Source organism: Bradysia coprophila (assembly GCF_014529535.1).
Source record: "Bradysia coprophila strain Holo2 chromosome X unlocalized genomic scaffold, BU_Bcop_v1 contig_185, whole genome shotgun sequence".
Taxonomy (NCBI): domain Eukaryota; kingdom Metazoa; phylum Arthropoda; class Insecta; order Diptera; family Sciaridae; genus Bradysia; species Bradysia coprophila.
The window spans coordinates 1,502,832-1,521,460 of NW_023503305.1; the positions used below are offsets into that span (position 1 = coordinate 1,502,832).

The 18,629-nt window shown below is 33.8% G+C and overlaps 1 protein-coding gene across 1 annotated transcript in view; it reads left to right on the forward strand.

Annotated features, from left to right (window-relative positions):
* LOC119068527 (protein-tyrosine sulfotransferase) overlaps positions 1-18,629 on the forward strand; it is a 71,273-nt gene that overhangs the window by 27,044 nt on the left and 25,600 nt on the right. Inside the window, exons 2-3 of the mRNA XM_037172137.1 lie at positions 16,221-16,624; positions 16,776-16,906. Coding sequence (XP_037028032.1) covers positions 16,430-16,624; positions 16,776-16,906 — 326 coding nt within the window. The 5' untranslated portion in view covers positions 16,221-16,429. The remainder of the gene's footprint in view (positions 1-16,220; positions 16,625-16,775; positions 16,907-18,629) is intronic.

Sequence of the window (18,629 nt, forward strand, 5' to 3'; positions counted from 1 at the left end):
AAGATAAAAAACCGACTCATAAGCGATTATTTCAAATTATTGTAATGTTTTTAGACTTTTCGTTATTGCAATGGATATAAATGGAAATTAGATTCGACTGAAAAGATTTCTGAGGGGAAGCTGTTCTCTCGTAATGTTTAGCTGGAAACTACGAAAAGTCAGCTTGTTCAACAAATTTCTTATGTAAAAAAAATATTTCCACCGTGTGAGAGAAGTCATTGCGTAAAAATTATTAATCAAAACATTTTCAAATAAAACTCAAATAAACCTCAAGTAAAATAAGAAAAATTTTCATCTTTCGTATACTTGAACTTATATTTATCCACAACACTTTGGTGCTTTGTTTAACAAACTCTCTCATCATAACAGTCAATTAGTGTCTAATATTTTATGGGAGAAAATATAGCTTTCTGAGTACCATACATTAACTGTGAATCGAACTGTAAACGAGTGTTGAAAAATTATCCGAAAAATCAATTGATATTACACCTCGTTTGTTTATCGCACTCAATGCGTTTCCGATGAGTTAACTTTCGATGTCGATAATTTTCCATAAATGATACAATTTAATGTAACGTGATGTTCAAAGAAAACTGATCACTGTTCACATTAATTATTTTGTGTTGAATATGTGGTGTACTTCAGTGCAGCACATATAAACATTTGTGTCGAACGATGTGTGTGATGTTGTATGTTTTATACTATATGTGGAGCAATTGTGTACACGTTTGAATAATTTATGTTGAAAGAGGTTACAGTTTGAGTTCAGCATATTTTGGATGAATTATTCAATCGTGAAACGGGCATTCTCAAATATGTAAACGTGGTAGGTATTGATGACACGGACGGACTGTAATATTCGACAATTCGTTTTTGTGTTTTCGTTTGTCGACGAGTAAAGTCTGCATTTTTAATTGAATCAGTCTATAATTTTACCATTAAAAATTGAAAATAGCAAAAAGTTTGTAATTGTTGACCACTCTTTTCACAGCACCACCCGTCGTTCTTTTTATCTCATACAGGGCTAACCGCTATGTCTACATAAATTTGCTTGTCTATCAAAATGGTAATCACATCTCTGATTGAAATGTCCCTATTACAAAGTTCTGGAACAAAAGTTTGTAACGTAATTGAAATTCATGCATTCCCTCACCTAAGGCAAGTGTAACAGGATGTACACATCAACTATTAATGGAAAATTTGCCAATCGATTGAAAGCACCGAGTGCATTTTTTACCGGACAAGTTTGCTAATTTACCGGCCACGTAAGCAGCGTACCATATTTAAACATGTAAAATAAAACATTTTCCACAAGTGTGCCGCAGGAATTGCATTAGAAGCGAAAAAATTGCTACTAACCCCCGCTATATATGTCAACTACATAACAGTAACCAGAGAAGTCGACCTAGCGGGTTGCAGGGCACGAGCCCACAGCAAGGTAGTTCGTCAAGGACAGAGATTTCATACAATTTTGACGAAGAAAAAAATCCTTTATACGTTCAATGCAATCTGATGGAATAGTCAGACAGAACTCGATGCTGTGGTACACTGGATAAATTTCACTGGAATGCAGAATTTGCAACAGCTGATGTACGTACATCCTATTGTTAAATTGAGTAGTGTGTAGATCGGATAAGTCACACTCACACACGACACGTGTAAGTGAGTATAGACCCGGTCATTAAATTTCTCAAAATATTTCCATAAAATAGGCCATATTTAGATTAGGTTAGGATAAGTGAGTGGAAATTATCCTGCACCTACGCCTCAGATGGACCTATTGTGCGTACCCACGGTAGTTCTATGCAGTACTCCTGTAGCTTTTTGTGTATTTAGACATATTGGTTTCTCCACCAACTGTTGATTATGACTGTTCATGATTATATCTATTTAGACATAGATGTCGCTTGCAATTTGGAATTATATCTTGACGTTTCTGGTCAGGATTCTTTCTTTCGAATTAATGTTTTTTCGACTCTGTTATGGTCGATGGGACCCATAAGCTTACACTAACAGTCACCTTAATCATTTCTAGATTAGATAAAAACCTTTTGAATACTTTCGACGCCAGGAGTTGAACCCAGGACATATTGGATATGAGTCCATTGCTCTACCGATTGAGCTACCTTGGACCGTCAGGCCATATTAAAGCGACAAATAGCTGTTTTCCACTCCAGCGAAATTTACCCAGCGTATGTATAATTCTACGAGTATCTTACGTCAAATCAACCCGCCCCCAGAAACATATAGTCTGCGTCTCTGCATTGAAACTGATTTTGTTATTTTTTTGGAAACGAGTGAATATGATTTTCGATTAATTTTTTCCTCTCTCTCCCTCTCTCTCTCTCTCTCTCTCTCTCTCTCTCTCTCTCTCTCTCTCTCTTTCTCTCTCTCTCTATCTCGATAATATTTCATTTCAAATCAAGCACCACTTCAACGATCTTTCTCAGTCAGCTTAAAAAACGATTGAAGCCACACAAGTGTAAGTATACATGATAAAATTCACTCAACTGAAATTTCCATTTCCAGCACTGAAGTGAGTTCATATTATAAATCAAAATCATGGAAAACGCACTTAAGTTTGTTCTAATTTATTTTTAATATAAATTTAATGTACCGAACTACGTTAAATGCTGCGGAAGAATTTTCTTAATAACATTAAATCGAATGTTAATTTAGTTTATCGATTTGCTGGGTGATGTTTTCTTTTTCTCCATTCCATTGTACTACGTGTGCAAATTTGATCGGAAAGAGAGTATTTTCCTCTAAAAGCTCAAAATTCATACTACTTGTTTGCAAATGTTTTAGTCGTAGAGCTGTACCATACTGAAAGTTTATATATATCCACAAACACACGCACATACATATAAATTTAGTATACAGTAAATACTAACTATATAAAATCAATTCTGCAAAATGGCCCCACTTGCCAGAGGTACACAATGGGAACTGTTTTTATACGGCATTATTGAATTTAACGATGAATTTATATTGGATACAATGTTCATACCTATTGCTGTGAGGCTACCAAAAGAGGGTATTTTGTTTCTGGTCCATTGTGATAATCAGTAAAATATAATGGCATGACCTAACTTTATCGGTTTTCCATTATTTTTGGGGGGACATTCGAGTTTCCAACTGAATGTTACTTTTTTTGTTGCGCTCAGTGATATACAATTGCAGAATTCCCACCGCATCTGATTTTCGATGATACATTTAATCGGGCGTCCATTGACTTCTCTTTAAACTTTTTCGGTTCGTTTTACCAGCGGTCATCCACAGATTACTTACTTTCTTATTGGGATGCCTGGCGGAAGTGTATGCTTCGTATATTTACAAAATATCAGATGGTAAAGGATATAACATTTGAGAGACTGTCCAGAGGATTTTGTTATCTACGATCTAAATGACGGTGGCAAAACCACAGTTGAAACTAATTTTCTAATTTGTTGACGATAACGATGAGTCCCCGAAATTGTCTATCTGTCTTTCAATAATGTTATGAGTTCCAAAGGAACGAGAACCATTTATGTCTTAATGAAGTTAATCCTGAACACACACGAAGCATCGCGAATCGGTTTTCATTGCTCAAAATTTTTGTTTTTCACCAGTTTTGCCTGGTGTGCGTATTCGAACAATCGAGCTGCGTAACAGAAATTTCCATAAACAAAAAATTGATTTAGATTTTATCGAAACATCTTTTGTTTCGTTTATAAAGGAGAACCGATTTCGAATGGGCCGCCTGACATAAGCAACGACAATATAAAATGGCACCATGTATACGTACAATCCACCAGAAATGTTCGATTTTCATAGTTAAAATTTTCTTTTATTATTTTTTAGTTGTCATGCCTTGTCTGTTAAGAACTTCCGTCTGTAGTTATTCGCGAGAGAAAATTGTTGTGTAGGAAATAATTAATGTCGCAAGAAAAAAGAACGGTAATTATCATTCGGTCTTCGGCACAAATGTATAAAAAGATACACGTTTTTAATTCAATAAACGCAACGGAAATTAGAGTTGTAAGAATGTAAACGAAATCACGTCGGATTGGTAAATCTCGTGTTCCAAGAGAAGCAAGACGAGCTTCTGGAGCTATGATTTCATTGGTAGATTGATTTAGCAGTTTAGTTTCCTTTCGCCAATCGTATGTCAGATTGATCATGAAATTGAGCAGTTCGCAGGTTTCAGCTTCAATTCAATAAATTCCCTACCGTATCACCCGTATATGTCACGAAGGTCCACTTAAACCTATTACAAATCACTCAGACTTCAAATTATCACTATTTTCACAAGGCGACTGAGATAATTTGGTATGACTTGAATTTGACGTGCTCCCTCCCAGCCTTAACAAAAATTATAATGAGAGGAAAAGCAATATAATTGAAAGACTAGAATTACAAATGAATAATTTAGTAGTCTACGTATGCAATGCTATGCATGCCACATTTCGAATAAAATGAACTGTCTGTGATAGTAGAACCATAGGTTATCTGTTTGTTTAGTTGATAGTTTTATAAGCCTCGAAATATGTTTGTCTAGTTTTTATTATTCAATGGCTTTGACCTATGCGCAGTGTTGTGTATTAATTCCCAAAAAGCATTTTACTCAGTTGAATCTATCGGTTAATTTACAATTTTAGATGCAATTGAAAAATAACACAGATGAAATTAATGCAATAAATGCACCGATAAATATGGAGTGGAGAATTCAATATCTGGTTTTCCAGAGTTATAAAGTTATTGAAATGGAGTAGTCAAAGTTACCTAAATGAACTATTAGATGAATCTATGTAATACTTCCCGAACTCTATAATCGAATTGGGTTCTGTTCGTCGCATATTTTTAAACGAAACGTTTTTGGCCATCTGGACCGGGACGCTGTGTACATTTGTCGTAGTCCCCAAATTTCTTTTTGACTTTTATCACGTCGTTATTTGCATACATTGAGTGCGTGGTTTAGAAGTCACGGTTGGCCAGTGGTCCGGACTGCAGTTTTCATTGGCTGTAAAGGGCTGTTAATGAGGTCTCTAAACAAATCAAATGAAACTGCTGTCAATACTGATATCCTGGATATCGAGATTCAGACGTATGATCATCATAAAACTTTGGGTTGGGAAAATATGTGTTAAAATTCTTAATGCCAATATAACTTATTCATTAATCATATCATCGTATTTTCTAACCCGGCTCGATTCCTTAGAGATAATCCGAAAATATTCTAGAAGCAGAGATTTCCTGAGTTATACCAGTTATATCAGCACGGTCTCAAGGTGAAAATTAATGTCAGGTAATGAATTAGGTTTTAGATCACCTTGCCGAAATAGGATTTATGACACTAGACTGTCAGGTGCCTAAAGTGTTCTAAATTTTTCTTTTAAACTATGATACCAGATGCCTGTCAAGTTGCAAGACTCCAATCCGTCACTGTATAACCGTCGAATAACAACTAGTCACACCTTGAGAATTGAAGGGTTGAATAAGAGTAGTTGTAAAAGCTAAACTAAACCAATTTCACATGAGAATTCCGAAATTAAGTATTGGTTACCGGATCTGCTAAAACGTCTAAACTTTCAACAAACAGACACATTTAAAAAAATGTGCAGTTCTATAGGTTCTATAGGTGAATCATTTATTTCGTTTGACTGATGACACGAGCATTTATCTAATTACTAAACTTATCCAAAAAGTTTTGAAACATCAGTCCTTCGCGTTATTTGGCTAATACCAACGTCATATAAGCTTTACGTTCATTTCCTCATAACCTGAAAGCAACGAACCAAACAGAATGGATAAAAAAAGGAAAACTACACACTCGTTCGTTTCATATTCCTTTCTTGGATATACGACGCTTCATCATCGCAACACATAGTATTCGTTAACGGAACTATTTTATGCTTTACTGCATTTTTTATGACATCATACAACACTGAAAATACCCTCAGAGTACCTATATACTGATATCTTCGTGTAAGATGAACTTTTGAAAACAAATTTAGTTCAAAAGGATAAGGGATGTAAGATTTATCTCTCTGATGGTTGACTCGTACGACTATCACTAGTTCTAGTTTATATACAAAATAATTTATGGAAACGAAGATGAAACTTTCCACCACAAATTATTTAAATTGTGGCTCTGTCGGTTCGAGCAACACATTTTAAACCTGTGAACTAAGAGGTATGGTGCTTATTAGTCTGGTGGAGTTTCATTTTGATAGAATTCATATTCCTTGAGAAATTGGAAACATTTAATTGACTAATTCATCTGTAGATTGCGCCCCACGAAAATCTTTCGATATTTTAACGATCAAGACTATGACTCCTTCTGATGTATTGGCGTGTAAAATATACTTTGAAAAACATGGTAGAGAATTGCTTCATACTGAAAGCTGTTTTTCTTGTGTATAGTATGAGATAACAATAACATACTTGAATGTTATGACTCCATTCCTAAGCCGTGCAAAGTCTAGCAATTTTACGTGCTATTTTACCATATTGATCGAATTTATTCCATAAACCTTACAGCATCACTCATAAGCTTTGTGTGCTTCTACAGTTTTGTGTTATTTGTAAGAGTATTATTCTGCTTGTATGAATAAATTATATTAACGCAACGCAATAAATATAAGACAAAATTCCTATAGAAATCAATGCTATTGAGAGCGAATGATCATAGAATATTATAATTTCTGTATGATATTTTCGGTTAAAATTTAATTTATGTACATACGGTTTTCCCAATTACATTTAATGATCGAACGTTGTAATGTGGGAATATTCATTAAATATTGCTGAATATGGTAACAACAGTTTGTTAGTTAATTACTTTTCTTTATGTTAACACAATCTCTCGCTCGGAGTTAGTGATGTTACAAACTGTATAATTGCCACAGCAGATTATACTGTCAACATTTTCAGCCATAATTCGTTTCAGTCTTTCGGCATAACGTTTAAGCTGCGACGACGGAATAACAATTCGATCGATTGGGGGTGGCAAATGAAAATAGAAATCTCGATACAATATAAATCAAACCAACATTTCTTATCGATATATCGGTGCTGTAGTGTACATGAACTAATCTGATACGTCATTCGGCATTAACTGACCCTAACTTTATCTTGAACTCTCGGTTCCAATTAATTTTTTACACGAGCACGACGTTTTAAAATTGGAGTTTGTTGGTTCTAGATTGGCATGTTCACCAAAAATAATATCATCACACTCGATAATTATAGCTTTTCCAAATATCGATAAAATGTCAAGTAAATATTTTATCGGTAAACCGAAGAAAAGAAAATTCGATTAATTTTCAAAAAAAAAAGTCATGTCACTCTTGTGTTCCAATTTTAATAGTACTTTATGCTACAGCAATTGTAAAGGGTGTTTTATGTTTGAGAAATGGTTTAAAGCCGATACAAAGCCTTCTCTTTGTTGAGGTTTCGGTGAAGTGATTTTGATTAGATTTTCTTCATTGCATAAAACGTTGCATGCAACACGAATCGTATGCTGATATATTGTTACACACTGTGTCTTGCCAACCTCGGCTTCGTCGCGGATTGGCAATCTGACATCTAGCGCGATAAATAATTGTTATTGAACACTCAATATAAAACAAAGCGATGTCCGATGGAATTTGATTTTTTGTATGAAAAAAGAGCTTTTGATTAGCGAGTTAATGGTTTACCCTAAATAAATGCTCGTTGATGCTAATTTTGTTCTGCGATAAGGTGTAAAGGTTAGTTGCGAGCTCTGGTTTAGATGCAAGCCTTGTTTTGTCTTTACTTTTTTTTTCATCGGATGAACAAAAGACTGTATAAAAGTGGCTCAAGTCTCAACCGCGGTTCCCAGCAAACTTTTTTTTACTGCAGACCACAATTTTGCTTCACACAAAGAAAATTTGGTCTAGAGTGTTTATGCTTTCATTGTTTCTTTGTCATTATTCAACCCCAGAAATTTCTCAAAGAGAAAGACAATAATTTGGCAATCAATTAAGCCGAATGCGGTGCCCTAAATTTACACGCGCGACTCTTGAAAACTTCAAGCTTAATAGGAATTAATTTTCACTTAAAAATGTGCATAATTGTTACAGTAATCGCTCGAATGCTTTGCGTCCGAATAACGTGCAGATGTACGTTTGTGGGTGCTTGTTCAGATACAAATCCTTTTTGTCTTGCCTTAAACTAATTACCTTATTAACAACAAATTAATTCCGGTTTTATAAAACCCAACTTTTCGTTCATTTTATTATCTCTTAATGGGAACAATGACGACAAAGCCACAACGAAATTTTATTCCATAAGCAATCAAATTGTTCGACATTGTTAAAGCCGTCTTTAAAAATTCACTAAAAATGGAAATTTTCCGATATCGAAGAAAATAACTAATTTTGTATATGTCGAAGCAGTGTACGCAGTCTATCAGGTGCTATCTTCATCGAAAAGTTTTTATTCATTTCGTTCAAACTTTTTGTGAATAGAATGGTGCAATCATTTAGTATAGACGCCTTTAGGTGTTTTCCTATTTGAAAAGTTTAATTTTCAATATTATTCGTAATGCCGGTGTATATTCTTCGAAGAATAACAACAGCAGAAAAATCGGTAATTCCCCAGAAAACTAGGAAACACGAATTCGCTTTTGTTTAAAATAAAAAAAAAATTGCAGATTTTCGTCACGTTCTGTCGTAAAATAAACATAACCATAAAATTTGGGCCATAACTTAATTTTTTGTTGTTCGTGAATTCATATAAGACAACAAAAACATAAAAAGCAACTCCTACGTTGAAGATTTTTCGATTTTAGCATACATACGAGCATCTAAACATCACCGACACGTTTATGTGCTTCTTGAATAACGCAAAGAAAATGCGAAAATTCTTTGAGAGAACAAAAAAAAATAACACCAAGGAGAAGAAGATAGAGTTCTCCATACGTCTTATGAAAAATTGTATAAAATAAAACGAAAATAACAAAAGAAAAGGGGCAAATAAAATTCAATTTTAAATTATATAAAAAAAGAGTCTCAGATGTCACCCAAACCCGTTTAGGTTCGAACATATAACCGAATAAAAACCTCCACATGATGCTCACCTTTTAAAAACAGAAAAAGCTGTTTTTTTTTTGAAGAGTTAGAGCATTTGACAAGGAATATAGAGAGAGAAACACATAAAATCTCCACATAAAAACATAAGTTATGTTTCAATTCGTGAAAAGTAACATGTATCATGGTAACATGCTATTTATACACAAAATGTAAAACTTTTGTTCAAAAGATTTTTGTTATGCGGAACGTGTTTCGTGAACAGGATAGCCTTATATTGAACTTCCTTTTTCTTATTCGTATAATGTATAATAATGCCACTTATTCTGTGATCTTTTTAAACATAAACCGAAGACTCCTTCCACGAGACACTTTCTGAATGAAAGAATGAAGACGAAGCGTAAATGTGAATGCATGAGGACTTTTATTTTATTTTTTAAGATTTAAAAATCTATTTTTTTTTCCTTCGCATAAGACTAGCATACTATTGTGCCATGGCAGTGAAATTTTCATATTGTGTCAGTATATTGTTTCCGCTATTTTCACATTTAAAATTCTGCTAAAGATTCTCTGAAAAGGTATATACTCAAACGTGAATTGTGACCTAATTATTCGATAAAAATAATTCAAGCATTTAACCAACATTTAACATGAATGAATGAATGAATGGAATAAATAATAATTACTTGACTGGTCGTCGTCAATTTGCGTGACGCATGATATCCCATCCATAATATCTTTAATTGAATCTAGTTTATGTGCTGCATATTTAGCATACAAACGTTTGCCCGTTAAACAAAAAAAAAATAATAATATTTTTGCTACTGTTAATACAGTCTTCGGGCTGTGGATCGGGTTGGTACAAGTAAGAAGAACGATAAGGTTCAGTCGGTCCAATTATTAGGAGTAGCTTTCGATTAAACTGTCGATCTTGGACAAATTTTTCTTTAAATTTTATGTTACACTGTTTGGAAGAGGTGATCTATTTTGTGGATTACATTAGTGGCAGTAGAGCTAGTGGTAATTTTTTTCGGCCCGGAAATGGGGTTTAAATGAACGTGCACAATTTAGGAGCGGGCTTAATTTCCTAATTTCCGGTGGGTTCTAATTTCCTGCTTATTCCTACATTCCTACATATCCTACATATCCTACATTCTTCCTAAATTAATCGAATTTTCGCTATTTTCTATGATGTTAACGACAGTGAACTATCCGGTACGGGCAAAAGCGTAAAGGACACAAACTAGGGACAGATTTGTTTTAGGCTTGTTTGATTACTCTTTCGATTGATAAAAAAGCGATTGTTTCTTTAGAATCGATTATAGATATTTTCAGAAAATCAATAGATTGTTTTATCGATTATCGATAAATATCGAATGTTAACACACTGAAGATAATTGTGGCTCGCTGAATTTCGGTTCCCTCGATTGCTGTTAAGGAGTCAGGACATACCTCCATTTTTTTTAATCTGGGATTTTCTCTTTTATTTTCATAATTTTTTGTTTGATATGTTCTCCTGACTCCTTAACAAAAATCCAGGGAGCCGAAATCTGACTAGTCGCTATTGTCGGCACTATATTAATTCGATAAATATTGACAGACAATTCGATTTTCATCATTATTTTTCGACTACATCGATTATTTGGAATTTTATCATCGATTGATGATATCTTTCAGTGATTATTCCTAGTTTGTTTTTTCTAATTTTGATGGAAAAAGTGATGCCTGCTAATCTCTAAATGGTACCTACTTTATCGAATAAGAGAAGGGGTTTGTGGTTGTATAATGTTTAGCAACCAGAATTTCTCAATTCAATGAATTCACAAGAATCAAATATTTTTCAATGAAGAATCTTCATAGTTTATGAATCATCAAAATTTTAGAGTTTATTGAATCGTCGAGGGTCATTCCATTTATTTTCCTACAATAAATTTGAACATTGAAATAGCAAAGGAATTTACCTTTCCAACAGTTTCCAGCGATAGTTGTCGAGACAGCCGAATTTTTCAAATTTGAAATATTTTATTCATTTTTGCAAAATCCCATTTAAAAACACTGTAAATTGTGATGTTTTCTTTACATTACCCGTCACAACATCATTTTTTTCCCATATAGCTGTTAGCTCTTTATGAAAAATTGTACATAGAAACTTTTTTCTTTTTCTCGTCGTCCCCCATTATCCAAGGCATTTACAACGTTTTTACACTCACTTGGTCAATGGACAAGAAAAACCTTTTGCCTATTTTCATGCATTTCTATTTACACGAACTCCGTCTAATACAGTTTTATATACCAGCAGATAATTGATATTTTTCACATGTTTCCCTTATTCGTATATCTTTCTGCCCTTTGGGTAATTCAGACGAGATGATATTTTTGGATGCCTTCCATAGAATTTCTCTAGATCTTTAATTAAATACCCTCGAAAATGTATAATGAAATTTGTGGCGTATTTTTGGGGTCGGAGATGAGAGGCAATTCAAGAAGACTTATTTTTGGTATTAAATAGAGGTTATTTGACATTATACATCGTAAAAAGGGAAAACTTATACGACCTTTTTTTCCCATGTAATTTCATAATATTTTCTACAGAAAAGAGTTTCAAGATCGATAAATTAAATGGGAAAATTTTGAAGTAAAATAAAAAAAAAATTGTATACAGAACGGAGGAGAATGTCACAAAAGGAAAATATATTTTCGGAAAAGTTTTCACAGTAAAAACAAAAAAAAAATTATGTCAAAAGGGCTTTTCCTTTTTCTTATGATTCGCACTTAATATTATCTGTAATAAACATCGTTGTTTTTGTAGAAGTTTTTCCCGATTTGTTGGAGAAATGTTTCTTTGCATCTCACAAAGTATTTAAACTTCTTTCAATTATTTATTGTCACTTAAATGAAAAGTTTGCGAATGATTTTCATGAATGGATTTTCTCCGCCAAGAAAATTACTTTCAGCTTTGTGTACTTATGGCTTGAGCTATTTTTATGGTGTAGTTTTGAAAGTAGAGCAAATTATCAATATAAGCGGGATACAAATATATTGATGGTAGCTCATTCATTTTAATAGATGTCGAACTAAGTTGAGATAAGTATGACAGTTCGAACAAAAATTTGGTCATCATCATCAACTTGGTGCACAGTTGTGAATGTATACGGGTACAATCAATTAAAAGTTGTGTTTTCGTTGCATAATCAATGGAACTTTTGTGGGTGGTGTCAAAATAGTTTTTAAAAATTCTAAAGAAAGTTCTCGTCCATAGTTGGGGGAAATATTGAAGATGTTAATAAGGTGAAGATTGGAAACCTGAACATCTTCACATTTTCCGTATTAAATAAGTGATTTCTTAGTACAAAGGGACTTTAATTTTCTTACCTGGTTTGCTTAACCAACCAAGGTGTACTACACCAGACTTTCGGTTTTCGTCTTTTCCAGTATTGCTGTTTGTGAATGGTTCAACTCTACTGTCAATGTCTTATCACTGGTTTAATCGTTTGGAAGCGAGTGTATCGCGGATAATCATCAAATCTGTTACATCTGCTGTTCAAAGTACTGTCTAGTCTTTGAAACAAAATCTTGTACTTCATTTGTTTTTTAATGTTCTGTTTACTATTTTTATGACCACATTAACCGTAGGTCATCGCTTACTTCTTTGGTAGGCTTGTTGACGATTAACACTTTTTAAGCTCGGTGCAGTCAACTTGAAAACTGTTAAGTGTTTCATTAACCGTTTGGAGGGTTTACAGATTGTTTACGATATTTGCCGCACTTTTTGTTCTTAACACTCCAGTCTGCTATTAGCTTTGCCCGAGTGTGGCTTTGATTTAAAGTAATTTGCCCATAAATAATGTTTATCTACTGCAAGTTGAAAATATTCATAATTTTCAGCAAAAATCTAGTTAGAAAATCTAAACAAGTCTAGTGTGTAAATACTTAAGGGTATTATAACCAAGATATAAGTATTTGCGCACGAAATTTACAGAATCCTACTACGATCATGTGAAGAAGGATTCTATGTTAGTTACGGTTCATGTTGTTTTGCTTGAAAGTTATGAATATTTTAACCAACAGTAGATCAAATATTGTTGCTAACACGTTAGTAAATAAGGGTGCACAAGATGTGTCGTCGAATTTGCTTCGCTCGTATCGACGCACACATCTAATGCGCACAACCCATTCCATTTACTAACTAGTTAGCAAAATAGCTATTCTCCAATTAATTGTTCGGTCTCCAAATTTTGGGTGAAACTGTACATTAAACCAGACAAATAAATAAATTTTCTTATTTAATGTCAATTTGAAACTTTACCAGAACAAACAAAATCATTTAAAATTATTCAAGTAAAGAGAAGATGCGGATTAGATTTAATTTTCTTTGTGACAATAACACTTCACCCAGCACGAATGTACGCGAATAGCATTTTATGTGTTTACTTTACGTGTTCTGACAGCGTTGTATTTGAAAGCGGTGATAAGTGAGTTAAACGTAATGTAAATAAATAATGCTTCGCTATGCCATTTTATTTTCATTAAATGAAAATGATTTTCTTATTCTAATCTCTGTTCAAAGAGAATGAAAAATGATAGTCCAAAGTTATACGGTGCAAACGTGGTTATGGTTCTTGCAGAGCTACACATTTTGTGCTTTCAAATTCAAACCCGTTCAACACTAACGTGCAAAACACCTTTCCTTCACTTTAGCTAAAACATCTTGTGAGCTTTTTTGCAAGTATATTAAATTCGATACTATGTTGGAAACTCTATTTTGCCATCTCGAAATATTTATCGCTGGGAAGGAGAATGTCAAGGTATTATCAATCGATATTTTAACGAATTTTGTTCATGTGCTTGCGATAGGTTAATGTGTTATTACTGGTTAATTTTGTAAGGGTTTTTTGGGTGTATTATCGTCTGCTCAACGCAAATGGATCACTTTTCGCGTGCACATGCGATGGCCTTTAATGTTTAGTTTGCCTATTTGGTTTAAAACCATTGGCTAACAACGAACTTCCCACTAATTCCCGCTTGGATGCCGCTCTTAAACTCCGTAACACCATATTGGTAACTCCAGGGTTAGTTGCGCTACAAATTTCGACATTTCTGAGGCATAAAATGAGCTGTGTTGGCTATGTTTTGCGGTAACAAACCAGTCTTTAAATATTCTAATACTCTGGACATCCACTGCTTTCATGCCAACAAGAATTGGAATGTTTAGCCTGCGAAGTCGCCGGTTAGTTGCGCTACACGTTTGTGACTTTTCGAAATATTTTCGCCAAATGTAACCTTTTTTTTCCTGAAAGCTAATATGTGACTTAAACGACGCGTCTGGTCAACAGCTTTCAAGGAAAAAAAAGTTACTGAAATTGGTTTTTATTTGGTGAAAATATTTCGAAAAGTCTCAAATTAGCTGGAATTACCCAGAGAGCACAGTGATCTTGGTTTCTCGCGACAGTTACCATTACGTCATTCAAGTGCAATTCAACAATTGCCTTTGTTAACTGATTATAATCCAGTATATAATTGAAAAAGAACCTGGCCAGCCGTGATTAATTGTGAAACGTCATCTAACATGCATTTTGTCGTTGGGCCTCGAAGCAATTCATTGACAATATTACCATAATATTCAGCGGCTATAAGGCAACGTGATAAAAAGTGTATTATCATTACGGGGTTGAATGCGGAGTACAAATGAATTTTATGAACGGCCCCAAATACGACACAATTCACTGTTTTATTCTCGTTATTTTAGTTTGAAGCATCTCATGTATGGAATAAAATAAGTGAAGTTTGGCACTAACGTACGTCTCACAAAAGATTGCAATAAAGAAACACTGTACGTGGAAACATTTATTAAATCTGTTTCGTTTTTTGTTCATTTTCAACGATTTCACATCTTGATGTGTAGCTGGTAAATATATAGTAGAAGGGTGGGGAATTATAGTGGATGGTGAATGGAAATCGGTTGTATATGGTTTGATTGTCATTTGAGTAGAACTCATTTTTTTATCTCTTGTAAATTGCAATTTTACAAATTCACTATTCAGACACACTAACAAAATGTTTGAACTATGTTTTTCAGCTGGGTTGAAAGAAAAAAACGAATTAGAGAGATTTCTTAGCGTTCGCTAAACTAAAATTAATTAATCAATTGTTCAAATATTTGTCTGTGTAAGTCTCTTAGCTCTTCATACAAAAGGTTTTTTTTGTTCCCCATAAAAGTTGTTGATCTCACGAATATACTCTTCTCAACTCAGTAGAAGTACCATACAAGTATCGCATTGTATTGGCATAAAACAAGTGCTTTTCAAGTGACTTCAAAGGCTTTCTAGAAAACGACTAGCCTAAAGACTAACCTATAACCTAAGCCAGATTGATTATATGTTTTATATATGTTCTGTTTCGCCAAATTATACACACGGAGTGTATTTCTACTCTAGAATCTAGAAAACAAATTTTGTTTACTATACGCCTCATTACACCAATTTGCTTTTACGAGTTGTTCATCTTGTCATAAAACGAAAATTGAAGAAAAATATAATACACAAGAAGGTAGATAAATAAAACATTCTTTTTTTTGCTCCAATTTCTTCGTTTTTCCAACAAAAAAAAAGGAAAACAAACAATACAATAAATAAAATCTCGTCCAATTTCTGGTGTTCCTCAAAAGGAACAATAACATTCTGGTAGATAAATGCCATATCATTTATCTTATTTTCAATTCGCCATGTAGAAAATGTTATAGCTAGAAAATAATAAAACGTAATTTAAGAACGACCAACTCCGGAACAAAGCGGAAAATATTCCATTTCATGATATTAAGTCATTGCGATCGGGTATTTATCGAGGGAAAAAACTAAAGGAGACTTACGATTATATTGACCCCGGCAATCCAAAGTCATCGTACCGTATACTCTCCGGCATTAACTTTCAGAGATTTAAATCTAAAGAACTACGAAAATTAAATAAACAAATAAAAAAAGCGTGCTAAAAGCTCACAGGTCTTCAGTGTGATAAATGTTGTGGGTGAAATGAAAAATTATTTATTTAAGCACATTCCACACCGCATTTACTTTGTTGTATTTTAGTGAATGAATGGTCCCTTTTGTTGTCTTGCATGATATAGCTGTAGCTATTTTTACGTGGAGTTACCACCTCTGATTATAACAAATGTTTCTACTTTTTCTTTAGAAAACCGAACGAAGACAAAAAGAAAATGCTGCGGTGAATCACAACACGAATGCTATGAGTATTTACACGAAAACAAAGCAACAACATTATCATCGTCATAGAAAGGACATTCGGTTTTTCCAGGGATCATCAACCCGTTTAATCAGAAACGGTGACATAACTTAAATGGAAAAATCGTTCTCGCTTTTTTATTTCGTTTAAACTTCTGTATGGTGAAGGGTGCGTGTAGCATTTGTGTCGTTCATTCAACAATCATGCGATTAGTGTACAGAAATCGTAGAGCAGCGCTATTGCTGGTGCTGTGCATATTTGGTGTGTCTATGTTACTGATCAAGTATTCAGAACTCGGACCGACATGCTTATTTAAGGAGGATCAGCAGCCGTCAATTATGCTGAGAGATGAGGTGAGAAATTTATTGATTTTTTTTTGGTTTATTCACATAAATATGTGGAAATTTTTGGTCGGACTATCCTTCGAAGATCTGAGATCTAGAATCTTTCGGCGACGAAATTATTGCACTCGTTCGATGGATAACACTTTTTTTTCGCTTACAGAAATTCGTGGTGGGTAGTGACCAAAAAGTATATCCGTATCACAGGAATATGCCATTAATATTCATTGGAGGCGTTCCACGGTCTGGGACAACGTTAATGAGGGCTATGCTGGATGCACATCCCGAAGTTCGGTAAGAAATTTTAGATTTTTAAGAAATTTTGTAATCGAAATTAGCAAACTTGATCTCGCGCACGATTTTATTAGTTTTACAACTGTATGCCAAAAGTGTGCTCGAATAACCGTAAAATTCACAATGAACATGTTTTCTCTTCTCTGTTTCTATTTTGATTGTCCAAATAAAAGAGGGGAGAGTAGAACCATATATGAAGAAGAACTAGCTCAAAATCAACGGTATTTAACTTTGTCACATTTATCACTCCTCCAATCCTCCATATATTCCAAAAGTAAAGTAAAGTAAATAATTGATTGGCACAGTGGTGCTTTTTTAGTTTCAGATACGACGTACCAAATATAAGTTGAACTTCTAGATTTTGTAAAAATTTTATTTCATATTTAAATATTTCCCGACTTGCAAATTTTACGAGCCACCTTTCATTTATCAATCACCTTGATCCAGGGCCTATTTTCGATAATTTAAATTCTTGAAATTATCAAAAAATTCTCGAAATTATCAAAATTATCCAAAAGTAAATTTGAGAATTTCGATAATTTTTGTAGAATTTTTCGATAATTTTGAGAATTTAAATTATCGAAAATAGGCACTGCCTTGATCCGCCTCATCAGATCAAAGTTATGAATTCTTGATGTGGCTGCCCTCTGCATAATTTCGAATCAAACCCGCGTCAGATTATTTTTTTAACATTTTCATTTAATTTTTAATTCAACCAACAAAAATGATTGTTGTCTAAGAAAATAATTGTAAAAGATATCTGAGGAGCGGAATGAGGTCAAGTTGGTTGAAATATAGAAATCACAATTGCATAATAAGTACGGATTAAACCTACAACAATGAACGAAATGTAAAGTGTACATCAACGTACGGATAAAAATACCAAAAACGCGATAAGACCAATGGTTTACTCATCCGTAAATTGTACATACAAAACGTACTTTCTACTGGTTACTCGTAGATATTGGACGAAAATCCAAAATTTTATTTTTTTGGGTGAAGGAAAGGAACGGAAAGTAGATCAAAATGATTGTACTTGTTCTGCCGGTTTCCTTGGTGGACGTTTCAGTGGAGTGGTCTAGTCTAGAAACTTAAGCTAGGATGATCAAATTTTGTTATTGATTAGCCACTCTTTCGTAACCAATTAAATCACGAAAAAGAACCGTTACTAGCCGAATCGAAATGCCCTGTTAGCTAACTATTTCCACGTACTGAATAATTAATTTATTGATTGTGTTCACAAAACAAGAATGTTAAGATTGTCATGATATTGTGAGTTAAGATTGTCATGACATTGTGAAATTAGTTCGAGGCGAATTGTTTATATTAAATCGATAATGCAAATCACAGTACGTTTGATTTGATAATGTTATTATTGTGTGCGGGCAAATCGGTATTTTCAGCTCGAAAAAACTGGTTTCCATAACACAGGCGAGAAAATAGTAATTTATTCACCTCAGCTGAAACTTCGGGGAAAAAAAAGAAAATTGCATTTTCTCGGCTGACCTTCCCTCGACAACACAGTTGAAATAAAATTTCGATTTTTTTCCACTAGGTGAACAAATAACTATTTTTTCTCGAACAAAGTCCTTGTATATGCTTCATGCGTCGAAAACCGTAATTTTCATGTTTTAAGCACTTCTTTCGAAGCCCTCAGGATGTAAAATCCAGTACATAGCTCGGGATAAAAATGTAAAGTCTCGTATTCGTGTGCACTGCTTGT